A 13,535-nucleotide genomic window follows, 5' to 3' on the forward strand; every position below is an offset into this window, starting at 1 on the left:
ACTTAGATTATACACATTTGGTATTTAGAGCCGAGTATACCTCGCCTATCTATAACTCGAAATATGTGTTAGTAAGCGTTTAGCTTCGATCATGTTTATCTTTACCTAGTGACGAAAGTCATGATATGTTTCAATCACTTTGAAAATTGCTTTGACGAGAAATGGTGTAACAACTATATAAAGTCCTCTAAGAATGTTACAATAATTTGAATGAGAGTTTAGGTTACATAACCAATGATGGACATAAGTATTGTTGTGGAAACACATATGTGCATAAGTCCTATCCCTTGAACCAAAGTTTGCGAACTTTGTTGATCAAGAGAAACTGGAAGAGTGGCTTGTTGCCAAGTCCGCGAACTCAGTCCGCGAACTGTCGAACTTATCATCCCGAGAAATTCTGCTGGAGTTGACAAACTTGTTGTGTGAGTACCAGTCCGCGAACCGGCGGAAAGTCTTTGCTGATATTTTCTGCTGGAGTTGGTAAACTCTGCCCAATTGCTTAAGTCTGCGAACCTAGTGTGCGAACTTAAGAAGGTTATATATCTGAAGATGATTTCTGAACTTAAACTTATAAAGACTAAGGAATGCAATTTGCAAACCCTGGATATAAATTTCATGAACCGATTCGAGTGAATCAAATCATCTTTGATTCAATTGTATCTTGTGTAGTACATGAGATTTCCTTGCAATTGAACAACTCTCTAACTAGTTCATTTGAGTCATTTGAACTAGTTATGGTGAAGAAGAATATGGTTGGTATGAAATGCTCATATGGCTAACCTTTTGGTTAACTATTGTTGAACCAACAATGTACACGTTTGGGTACGGTTAACAAATATAGAAGCGTGCATTTCATTTGTGTATAACAAGTTAAGTTTTCGATCTAACGGTTGAGAAATATTAGTTTGAATCTAAATCAGGTTTTCATATAACGGTGAATATTGTTTGCTTTGTGACCAAGGTGAAACCTGATTTGAAAAACTATATAAGGGGACATCTAGCAACTCTGCAAAACTAATCCCCACACTTCACGTGTGATACTAGTTTGCGTTCTAGAGTCGTTTCTCCTTTAACCTTTGGTTTTCTTCTTCTAAAACCAGGTTAACGACTTAAAGACTTCATTGGGATTGTGAATCCAGACCGATACTACTTTTTATCGTAGTTGTGTGATCTGATATTGCATCTTCTATCGTACGAGTACAATCATATTGATTGTCTTGAGATTAATATCTCTTATAGACAAGATATAAAAAGTAATCACAAACATCTTCGTCTCATTGTTTGTGATTCCGCAACATCTTGTTTCGCTACCATACGATTAAGATTGTTATGAGGTGATTGATTTATCTAGGCTGTTCTTCGGGAATATAAGACCGGATTATCAATTGGTTCCCGTTCACCTTGATTATTATCAAAATACGGAACAAAAACTTTAGAGTTTTTCTGTGGGAGACAGATTGATCCTTTGATAGACTTGTCTGTGTGAGACAGATTCGTTTATTGTCAAAGCCTGCGATTTTGGGTCGTAGCAACTCTTAGTTTTCTGTGAGATCAGCTAAGGGAATCAACTGCGCTGTATCCTGCTGGGATCAGAGGCGTAGGGAGTACAAATGTACCTTGGATCAGTAGGAGACTGATTGGGGTTCAACTACAGTCCAGTCTAAAGTTAGCTTGGAGCAGGCTAGTGTTTATAGCGGCTTAATACAGTGTGTGTTCAATCTGGACTAGGTCCCGGGGTTTTTCTGCATTTGCGGTTTCCTCTTTAACAAAATTTCTAGTGTCTGTGTTATTTCAGTTTCCGCATTATATTGTTTTATCTTTATAATTGAAATAATACAGGTTGTGCATTAGATCATCAATTAGAGTTTTTCTGTGGGAGACAGATTGATCCTTTGATAAACTTTTCTGTGTGAGACAGATTTGTTTATTGTCAAAGACTGCGATTTTTGGTTGTAGAAACTCTTAGTTGTGGGTGAGATCAGCTAAGGGAATCAAGTGCACAATATCCTGCTGGGATCATAGGCGTAGGGAGTACAACTGTACCTTGGATTAGTGGGAGATTGATTGGGGTTCAACTACAGTCCAGCCCGAAGTTAGCTTGGAGTAGACTAGTGTTTGTAGCGGCTTAATACATTGTGTGTTCAATCTGGACTAGGTCCCTGGGTTTTTCTGCATTTGCGGTTTCCTCATTAACAAAATTTCTGGTGTCTGTGTTATTTCGGTTTCGCATTATATTGTTTTATCTTTATAATTGAAATAATATAGGTTGTGTGTTAGATCATCAATTAGAATAATCCAACCTTTGGTTGTTGATTGCCATTGATTGATCCTTGGATATTGGTCTTTGGTACCATCCAAGTTATTCCTTGTATTTGATTAGTACTCGCAGTTTTTGTTTGAGGAAATCAAATCAAGAGAGAGAGATATAAACTCGTTGATGTACTTTTAATTGATTGAGTCTTGTTGATTCTCTTAAAAGTATATTCGAGTTTGTCCATACAAATTTCTAAGCGAAATATTGGGTGGTGTTGTTAGACCTCCGATTTTTCAACATGAAACCAAATAAAGATGAAGTTGAGCAAGAGAAACAAAATGCAGGGTAAACGAAAACCCATTTCATAGAGTTTATACCCCAAAAACTTAGTTTCCAAGAATAATCATTACAAAGCAGAATTAGAAGGAAAAAAAAAACTAGGTTTGACCAGGTTTAACGAAGAAATGGAAGAATTTGCACTAGATGTAGAGATTAGGGAAGAATTTGACAAATGACATCAATTAATTAAGAAAATGAGATTAAACAAATCACATATCAGAGAAGGAAATTAGGGTGAACTGAATATACATAATCTCCAAATCGAGGGTATTTGTGACATTCCCACATAAAATAAGCTCCTCGACCGCCATAAAAGACTATAGAAATCGAACAAGGAAATCTTCATGAATGACCAACTAATAGCCCCACCCCTTTTAGAATCCATAAAAAAAATTACCCGGATTCTTGAACTTCTATAAACTGTTTGTCATCGAAGCCCATGAAGCAACATATTGGCTGCTCATATCCGATTAAAATCGAATTAAAATTAGAAATTTTTTTGAGAAGAATAAATTTCGGGTTAAAAAAATCGGTAAGACTTGACTAGAAACCTCAGAAAGATGAGACCAAATCTACCTTTGAAACGACGAATGATATCTGGACTTCTTCCAGCTCTATGGTTATATCTTTACACGGAACTGCTACACTCACCGATAATTTCTACTCCAAGATGTCTCGATAGGGAAGTGCATGGACGAGATCAAGGCTCTCAACACTTGGATTGGTAATGGATGTAACTACTGGAAACCCAGCAGTACACCCAAAGTGATCGTAACCAAGATATAATTCATACTAAGTAATATAAACACAAAGATTTTTATTGATGAAATCATTCAAAATAACAAAGATACAAGTTCTTCAATACAAGGAAACTCTAATCTCACTCTAGACTTAGCACTCCCACCCTACTAAAATCTGCCTCTTTTACATTGTCTAAGGACCTCTATTTATAGGCCTTCTATCCCTAATGGGTTACAACTTACTTTATCTCGCAACATCCTCGCGGAGATGTTTTATACTTCGCCCAGACCATTTTTCATAAAGTTTTTTCCCCTTCTTTCGCTACCCTCACATGGACATGTCGGTACACCTGTCTCTTTTCTTGCTCCATAATTTATCTATCTCGTGGATTATCTTTTCGACCAAGTAATCCTACTTCGTCCCTTACGACCTCTTCCTTGATATCTTGTTGGATACTTCAACTTAGTGCAGGTTACTTCGCCTCAGCACTCACTCCCTTCGTACTTCGTAGGGGCGATTGGTGACGAGATAACTCTGACATTTGAATTGACAAGTCTTCTGACTGGGATATTTTAGTGAGATTATCTATCTCTATTTCTTCTCTTTATGTTCGACACGTGGCAGGTATAATTCGCGTACCAGTTATTACGACAGTCAGTTATTTTCGTGGCTTCTTATCTCCCTCGTCGATATGGCTTGGGGTTACGAAGCCACACCCTAAGTGAGGTTTATTTGGGATCGAGTGCATCGTAGCCAAGACTTTACAAACGTACATGGTCGGTAACGCTCCAGACGTCACAGGCACCCGCAGCTCAACCGAATACGTCGGCGCCTTGGTCATATTTCTGCACCCCTTACTAAAGGCCATCATAAAAAGGGACCCTCAGCGGATAGGTCTTATCATTTCCCCTAGGTTATCTCTCTGAGATTTGTTCACGACATGCGTTAGGTCTTGCCTCTTGCACTTTCATGCGAACTAGGGTGCATGCCGTGGATTCTCAGCCTTCCTAGGCAAAGGTTTTAATTTTCCCTAGAAACTGTTTATTCATGAATCTTATTTTCCTCCTAATGTGAGGTATTACCTTGCTCTTGTGAAATTCATGTTCATAATACGAATTATCAAAATTCATAAAGTTTTCATTGCTATCCTTTTGAAATTCGATACATTATTAATTGATAGATTGAATTAAGTACATTCAACTGGTTTCGATCGCTCTTCCTCCGTTATCAGCGTTCTTCCTCCATGCGAATGTGCTCAGATTGATACCTCTTTAATTCCTTCAACTTTACTTCATTTCTGATCTTAAACAACGTCATGAATAACGGATGCCTAGTTAACAATGCATAGATAAATGATCGCACGAAATCTTCCTCTGAAATCCTCCCTTTTAGATCCCTGCAAATCGCGTCCCATCTCGCCACTAGACTTCGCAGATTTTCATTTCCTCTTTGCCTTAACGAGAACAGTGCTGCTACTTCTGGTTTGCATGGTTCGCTATTTGCACACTTGTTTGTTAGTTTGGGTTGCGGCCCGGTTGCCTTTTCTATTATTTGGGTATTGTTTCCTCTTATGTCGGCCTTCATTGATTGTTGCATTAGATATTATCTTTCTCTGAATTCTCTCCTGCTATTCTCTATAGCTCTCTTTAAGTTTTCTCGTTCGTTTTGTTCCCCTCGTCCCTTGCTATCTCGCCGGTAGTCGCGACATCCTTCAGCTACCCTTTTTGGAGCATAATCTCCTCTTTGTGTACTACTCCCCTCTTGATTCCTTTTTAAATGGTTATTCTTAATTATAAGTTTCTCATTTTGTCTTTCCAACCTTATGCGTTCCTTCACTAAGTTTTCCTTCTTCCTTCTCTCTTGGTAGAATTCTTTCTTCAATCCCTCTATTTATTCTTCTTCGTTAGCCTTCTTTCCTTTATCATGCAATTCAACGTTTTCATCGGCCTCTCTTTTCAACGCCTTCTTACGCTTAGAAGTGTTCGCCTTTACTCCTCCTCTAGGGGTTTGTTTTTATTTATCGGCTTCTTTCTCACTTCTCGATGCCTCGCCGTCTTTAGTCGTTTTACCTTTCCACTTTGCTTTATCTCGTCTTGACCTCCATTTTCTGGAGTCATCTCACGCTCTTTCTCGCCATCACTTGTCCTTTATGCCTCCTCGTCTAAGTCTATTGATGTCGCGCTCAACTCTTCACATGTCCCGATTGTATATACCATCAGTTGCTCAGCTCTTCTTTCTTCACACGCCTTCTTCCTTTGTTTGATTTTCTTTCTTTGTTTCTCCTCATAGTTAAGGACATCCTTCCTAATGAAATCTTGTGCATCTAAGAGATCTCCTCTTATCTCACCAATTCCACTTTGCATAGGAAATCGTATTGCTTGATGATATGTAGACGCAATCCCTTTTATCCCATGTATCCAGGGTCTCCCTATGAGAACATTGTAAGGTGAGTCTATGTCTATCACGCAAACTGTGACTTTCGTTTCCAGCTCGCCAGCAAAAAAATTTACCACTGATTCTCCTTTCGTCTTAGATGCAACTCTATTAAACCCATATATGTTGTACGTCGATGGCACGAGATCAGAGTCTTTGTACCCCATGGTTCTGAAGGCATGGTAGAGTATATCGACCGAGATCCCTGTATCTACCAAGATTCTGTCAGTTGACCATAATTTATTCATTTCGGCTTGATCTTCTTCCCACTTTGATTACTTCCCAAAATTCAAGGTTACAACCAAGGGGTTCGTGTGGAAACTTCCTCCTTCGGGTGCCTCCTTTGCTGAGAACGTTATCTCCTTTTTCTGCCATTCCTCTAATGGTTCTTTTGTTGTAACGCTGAATATTTCATTTCCCTAGAAATCCCTCTTATGTACTCTTTTAAGTATGTTGTCATGGAAATTTTGGATGCACTTCGCTGCATGTATTATCGTATTACAATTCGGCTGTTGTGTTCTCCGATCTATTTCAATCCGGTATGTCTGCTGGTTGTCACGAGGTGGTGGCGGTGGTATATAGCCTTCCAGAAAATATGCGAGTTTTCCTTGCTCTATCAAACGAAGTATAATTCGTTAAATGTTTCGACAGTCCTTCGTGTGATGCCCATGAAAACGATGATATTTGCAGAACTCATGACTCCTGGTCCCTGGGGGTGGCTCTCTTCCCAAATTGGATGGTGGTGGGATCTCCTCTGTCAATACAATTGCCTCTCATATCTTTTCCACAGTCGTGTTAAGCCTAGGGAGCTTCAAATCCTCAAAATCTGGTGCATTTGGTCTCCGTTCTCCAAATATAGGTCCTTGGTTATTCCTTTGTTGATAACCTGCATTGTAACTTCTTGGAGCGTAATTTCTTCGTCTTGACTCCTCGTACCTCTGTTGATCGATCCATTCTTGATCCTCACTTGATACAGCTACAAGCTTCGCTGGGATCGGAGCCGAAGGTTCTCCCTTCTCAGGCTTCAGATCATTCTCCACGACATGCACTGCCCTTGGTAATAGCCTTGAATTTCATTGTTTCGCTGAAAGCAATGTTATTTCGCTAACTTGCCTCTGCTTTTATTCCAAGGCTATGTATTCCTTTTGGTACTCTCTCAATTCATTCATCGTCAGAGAGTTTCGAATAATGAATATTTGAGTGTATAACAAATCAGTTGGGATTAAAGCATACACGAAAGCTAAGACGAAAATTTTCTCGTCAACTCTCCATGCAAGCTCGCTGCATACCGTTCTCCACCTCGTAACCAATCCTCGCAGGCTTTCTGTGGGTCTCCTTCTCAAATTGAAGAGAGTCTCAGTTCCTGGCCTCAACATGTTGTTTGTTATATAAGTGGTCAGAAATATCTTTTGTAAGTCTTTGAACGACGAAATTGATCTTTTCGTTAGTCCATCAAACTAAGCTAACGCTTCCCCATCTAATCTCGTGGGGAAGTATCGACAAAGTACCGCATCATTTCACCCCCATTGCATCAACGACAGTGTGTACTGTTTCAAGTGTTGCACAATACTTTTAGACCCACTGAATATGCTCGGTAGCGTCGGCAGCACGCATTTCTCTAGGATGTCCGCGTTCATTATCTCATAGGTAAATGGAGATTTATCTGCCTCTTCTATTTCCTCCGCCAGGTGCACTCTACTGCCTCTTCGCGAATTGTTTATCAATGTTCTCATATCTCGTAGTTCATCCAAGACTTCCTAGTTCAGGTTCCCCTTGTTTCTCTCCCAATGGTATCTTCTCATCACACTGAGCCTTCCTTCACCGCGTCTCCTTTTCTCCTCATCCTTCCAATTGGATTCGCATCGTCTTTCATCTTCTCTTCTCTTCTCATCTTCCTCGTTCCTCCTCCCTTCTTCGTACCTCCGCCTTTGATCTTCCCATCTTGGTATTTCCATTGCTCTCCCCAACTCTCTTTATTCACTGCTTTCTCTTCGCCGCCGTTTTATTTGATCTCCTCCGTCGTCCTCACAGGTGTATCTTTCTCGTTGTAACTCCATTACCTCCGATAATTTCGTGTCCACCTATGAATCCATGACTCCGGCTGCCATTTTCTCGTTCAGCTGGCGATTCTACAACACTAATCTGGCGCTTTGTCTCGTCAATCGTGCATGTTGCTCTGCTAAATCCCTGTCTCGCTCCCTCTCAAGACGGAGCGTCTCCCTTAGCTGCTCCAATATCATGTCTTCTTCACCAATGTTCTCCTCTACTTCCTCACGAGTCATCTCTTCTCCCGCAACAGTTTCTGTGTCGGAAGTATGTACGGAACCCTCTCGAAAACGATCTTCGTCGGCCTCCTCATTCTCCCCATGGTTCACATGTTGTCTCTCTCCTGCAGCTGATGTTCCTCATCTTTCCATTCTTCCTCCTCTTTTGGCCTTCAATCGTTTTCTCCTCCTCGTCGTTATCATGTGTGCCGCTCAATCTGGTGTTCTAGTCATCAATCTATCCTAGTTTCACTATCGGCTATCCTTTAAACCCTAGTCTTTAAATGGGATGTCTCACTAAGATCTCTCTTTCTCCCACAACTTTGATTTCTCTCTACTCCTTAGATGAGGATGAATCCCCAATCTAAGCTCCCTGTTTCTGGACGCCAAAAATGTAATTACTGGAAACCCATTAGTACACCCAAAGTGATCGTAACCAAGATCTAAGTCATACTAAGTAATATAAACACAAAGATTTTTATTGATGAAATCATTCAAAGTAACAAAGATACAATTTCTTCAATACAAGAAAACCCTAATATCACTCTAGACTTAGCAATCCCACCCTACTAAAATCTGCCTCTTTTACATTGTCTAAGGACCTCTATTTATAGGCCTTCTATCCCTAATGGGTTACAACTCGCTTTATCTCGCAACATCCTCGAGGAGATGTTTTATACTTCGCCAGACCATTTTTCATAAAGTTTTTTTCCCTTCTTTCGCTACCCTCACATGGACCTATCGGGACATCTGTCTCTTTTCGACCAAGTAATCCTACTTTTTCCTTTACGACCTCTTCCTTGATATATTGTTGGATACTTCAACTTAGTGCAGGTTACTTCGCCTCAGCACTCACTCCCTTCGTACTTCGTAGGGGAAATTGGTGACGAGATAACTCTGACATTTAAATTGACAAGTCTTCTAACTGGGATCTTTTAGTGAGATTCTCTATCCCTATTTCTTCTCTTTATGTTCGAAACGTGGCGGGTCTAATTCGCGTACCTACAATGGACAAATGTGGGTCTCATTTGTTATTTCACACGGGAGAACATTCAGGAAATTAATTCGGTCAGTCTATCATATCTTTATCTTTATGTCGTCTTTCTTTCTTGATCTTTTTTTTCTGTTCCGTCACATGGGAAAACAATTTTTTTTTTATTAATACATAAATACGTTAGTACAGGTGGTTGATTATTCATTCTCCGTAATACAAAGAAATGAAGAAAAAAAGTAAAAACATGAGTTTCTTTTTTTTTCTCAAAACTGAGCAGCACTCTTTTTTTCCTCCGCCCTAGATGTCCCTCAAAGCTGCAATAACTTCCCTTTTATTGTGATTTGAATTCTCCAAATTAAATTTCCTTTAATCAAATAATCTTTCTTCCACATGAAAGCCACGGTATAACCAAAGAACAATATTCTATACGTGAAAATCCTGCATGTAATCAATTTTGATTTCAAACAACGTTTTCCCTTAATTACTCATTGTGTGGTCACCTTATTAGCATAGCAAAATCAAATCAAGCTAGCACAAGAGTAAGGGAAGCTAACACCGATTAATTGGGGGCCTCAAAAAACAATTAGGGGCCTCACCGATTTTATTCCCACCCAAAAAAAAATATGGATGCTTCCAAAAAGGTGGTGAAAATACCATTTTCCCCCTTTCTAACTATTAATCTAAAAATCCTATTAACCCTAGGTCCCCAATTCCATTTCATCTCTAAACAAAATCAGTCTCTTCTTCTCCTCCCCTCCTTCTCTTTATTTTCTCCATCTCAACGACCCAGAGGAATAAAAAAATTTCAAACGATTCATCGTCATAATCGTTGATGCGAAAACTTTAATCGACGATTAACTCTTCTATAAAGATGGCACGTACTAAGAAGACTGCTAGAAAAAAACTTCAAGTCCCTAATCTCGTTGATACAGTTAAAGCTGGGGTTTATTCAAGAACCAGGCACAAATCAAATCAGGCGGAATCGAAGCAAGGTATGTCTCCAATCAGAAGGTATGTGAACTAAATCCCTCTACTCTCACTTGGGTTTACGTTGCATTTGATATGTTGATTGAAAAATTAGGTTTTTAAACGCAAAATTGCAGTTAGAGATCTAGGGTCGTCAATGTTTATGTCTTTATTCCTTAACGTTGGATTTGATATGTTGTTGGTATTATGAAAAACCGTTAACGTATAGACTGAAGGAGATAACGACCCTAAAACTTGGTTTGGAATTTTTGTGCCCTAGACTAGAGTCGTCATTTTAGTAAGTACAATGTTAACGATTCATATTGACGACCTATTTTGTTGCTCAACGACCCTGTATTACACAAAACTACCTCTCTGTCCAAAATAATGAAAGGGTCGTTAGGTTTTATATATAAATCATTAACGATTTTTCATGACGACCCAATTTTAGACCATAACGACTCTACACATAAAAAAAAAGGTTCCTTACTGTCCAAAAAATTGAAAGGGTCGTCATTATGTATTTTAGAATCGTCATGGTCGAGTTTGGAGTCGTCATTTGTGTTTAAGGGTCGTTTATGTTTATCATATTTTTATTGACGACCCTTCATCTGAGACAATGAAAATGAAGTCTTATTGGTTTATCTTTTTTTTTGTCTTTGGACTATTGTAACAAGACCAAAGATAAGAATATCATGGTAACTCTTCCTTCAAGACCTCCCCGTTATGATAAATTCTTGAATGCCGGTCCATTACACGGAAAACATCCGAGTGAGGTAGCCTTCCTTATCCGTGAACCCACAGATAAAGGTAATGAGTCTTCGGATTCATCGACTTCATCCTCTCTTGTTGTGTCTGCTTCTGGAAGCGCTGAGGAAGATGAACAAGAAGAAATTCCTATGGGAGGTGAATATGTTGTTGTTGATGATGATGATAATGATGATGATGATGATGATGATGATGATGATGATAATGATGGTAACGGTGGTTCTGGTCATGGTGATGGTAAGGAGGATTTGGAGTTTGAGGAGGAGAAGGAGGATGAAGTTAATGGTGATGATGATAAGGAGGATGGTGGAAATGGTGGTGGTAGTGGTGATGCGAAGGATGATGATGGTGATGATGGTAATGATGGTAAAGGTGATGGTGGTGGTGATGATGAGGATGATGATGATGAGGAGAAGCAGCAACAGCAGCAGGAACAACCGGTTGTACAGGATAAGAAGAAGAAGTCGGGTCCAAATGCACCCAGTGCGAGACACATTCCCCCCCAACATTTGCAGCTGGAACGTCTTCGTGGTGGGAAATCTAGAGGAGAACCTAAAGATGGATGCCAAGTTCTATTTGGATATAAGAGCACCTGGGCTCGAACCATCTATGAGACAATCGTAAGAATCGAAACTTTGCTTTTCATATGATTTGTTGATGTTAAGTTTCTTATTTATGATTTTTATTCGTTTCTCTTTTATAGGATAATAAGAATGCCACACGTATTTTTAGACGCCAATCTTCATATGTAAAAATGAAAAAATGGCCGCTAGAATGTGAATGTGCAAGAGTGAGAGAGATTGCTGAAAAGTCTTGTTTGTATGTTGCGGTTGAGAACTACGTCATTACGTATGACAAGGTCGCAATATCATGTTTTTGTGAGAGGTTTTATGGTGAAATTGGTACATTCCTATTTCCTTTTGGAGAGATGGGAGTGACTCCAGACGATGGAGAACATATTTTAGGGTTGCAAGTCGAAGGAAAATCCACCGGTGACAAGTTCAAGAAAAACATACCTTGGAATGAAATTTATGCACTCACCTTGAAGTTGTTTAGTTGGGATGAAGCGACGACGAAAGCGCAATTCGTACGGGGAAAGAAGTACCCAAAGAAAGAATTTAAGCTTAATCCCATTAGAAAGATATATGTTGGTTCACCTAAGAAAGACGGAGACAATAATCTCCTCTCTGATTTGGAAGTTCGTGCTACGACGACCGCATATTTGTTGTACGTCCTTGGTTTTGTTATATTTCCCGATAGAAAAGCAAACAGAGTCAGCGTCAACCTTCTTCATCTTTTGGATCTATTGGAGGAGGTGAGTAGGTACTCGTGGGGGACTGCCATAGTGGCACATTTGAATGCACATCTAGCAAAGGCATCACGGGAACGAACCTATCAAATTAACGAGAATTTGGCTCTACTTCAGGTAATTGGAGTGATTAAAATTGTTGGCTATGTGTATTATTTGTTGTCCCATATTTTTAGATTTATTGTATTTGTTTATTATTTTGGTGTTATTTTAGGTGTGGATTTACGAGCATTTCCCTTCATTGATCAAAGACGATGAAGACGTCGAATTGGAGTCAACATGGGACAATACTAAACCAAGAGGAACCCGATACAAGTTTAGTGGGTCTCAGGATAAGGAGGAATCGCAAAAGGAAGACTTGATATCCATGCGCCATAAATTGGACAACATGACAGCCGAAGAGGTAAACTTTGATCCATATAAGGAAGATAAAGATGGAGGAATCCAAGATAGCGTATATTACCATGGCCCTTTGTTTTACCCTTACGGATATTCAGTGTATAATCCAAATAGAATAATGCGTCATCTTGGGTATATTCGACGTTCACCAGATGACGATTATGTACCACCGTTCAAACATAAATTAGACAAATGCAAGGGTGACGGAAAAACGATGATTATTGTTTATGAACCTAAGCCTGAGGCCAAGCATTCGAATGATAGGCATAAGGGTAAGAGCATGGTAGACATATCTTTTTGGGAGCATGTGAATGAAGGCCACGAGGTAAGTGAAGATTACATGCCATGGTACGAAGGCTTCTCTCACCCCCGGGTGATAAGGATAGATACTACTACCGGTAAGAGGAGCAACAAAGCATCCTCATCGGCTTCTACATCCGATACTAGAGATGATTCTACCATTCTTAAGCTTGTGGTAAGTATTTTGCTTTGTAATTTTGTTATTCATATTCTCTCAAATATAAGCTTGTTAATATGAATTGATATTTGAATGCAAATAGAGGGAACGAATGAAGATTCTTATCAAGGAATTTTGTTGCTTGGACGAAAAAGGAGAAGTGATAAAACCTGAGCGACATCGTAAGTACACTGATTACTACAAACACATTGAAAATCCACAAGCGGAGAAAATGTTTGCTGATCTGTCTAAGGGAAGTAAGAGGACCAGGAAAACATCTAGCCAGCTAAGACAAGAACGTGCTGAACGGGTGAAGGAATAGAAGATGATGATGAACAAGCTATCGGAGAAGAAGGTGGTTCTCCAAAGGGAAGCCCAACACAGGGTCCTTCTAAGAGAAGCAAGTCATCATCAAGTCAGAGGTCGAGGCAAAGGTCGAGGTGGTAGTCGTGTGTGATGAGATGTTTTATAGTATTAATGGATGAACTAGGTTTTTTTTTTCTTTTAGGATTATCGACTTGAAATCATGTTTCTTAGATGCAACTTTTTTCTGTGGTATGTACTATGTGTTTGCTTTGGATGGTTTTTTATAACACTTTTTCTTTCTTAAG

The 13,535-nt window shown here is 39.4% G+C and overlaps 1 protein-coding gene across 1 annotated transcript; it reads left to right on the plus strand.

Moving 5' to 3' along the window:
• The first annotated feature begins 12,581 nt into the window (after window positions 1-12,581).
• Window positions 12,582-13,319, plus strand: LOC113291942. Its single transcript, XM_026541419.1, has 2 exons — window positions 12,582-12,942; window positions 13,028-13,319. Exons 1-2 carry the CDS (start codon window positions 12,586-12,588, stop codon window positions 13,244-13,246), a joined length of 576 nt encoding a protein of 191 aa, XP_026397204.1. The 5' UTR covers window positions 12,582-12,585; the 3' UTR covers window positions 13,247-13,319.
• The last annotated feature ends 216 nt before the right edge of the window (window positions 13,320-13,535 follow it).

This window comes from Papaver somniferum, chromosome 6 (genome assembly GCF_003573695.1).
Source record: "Papaver somniferum cultivar HN1 chromosome 6, ASM357369v1, whole genome shotgun sequence".
NCBI lineage: Eukaryota > Viridiplantae > Streptophyta > Magnoliopsida > Ranunculales > Papaveraceae > Papaver > Papaver somniferum.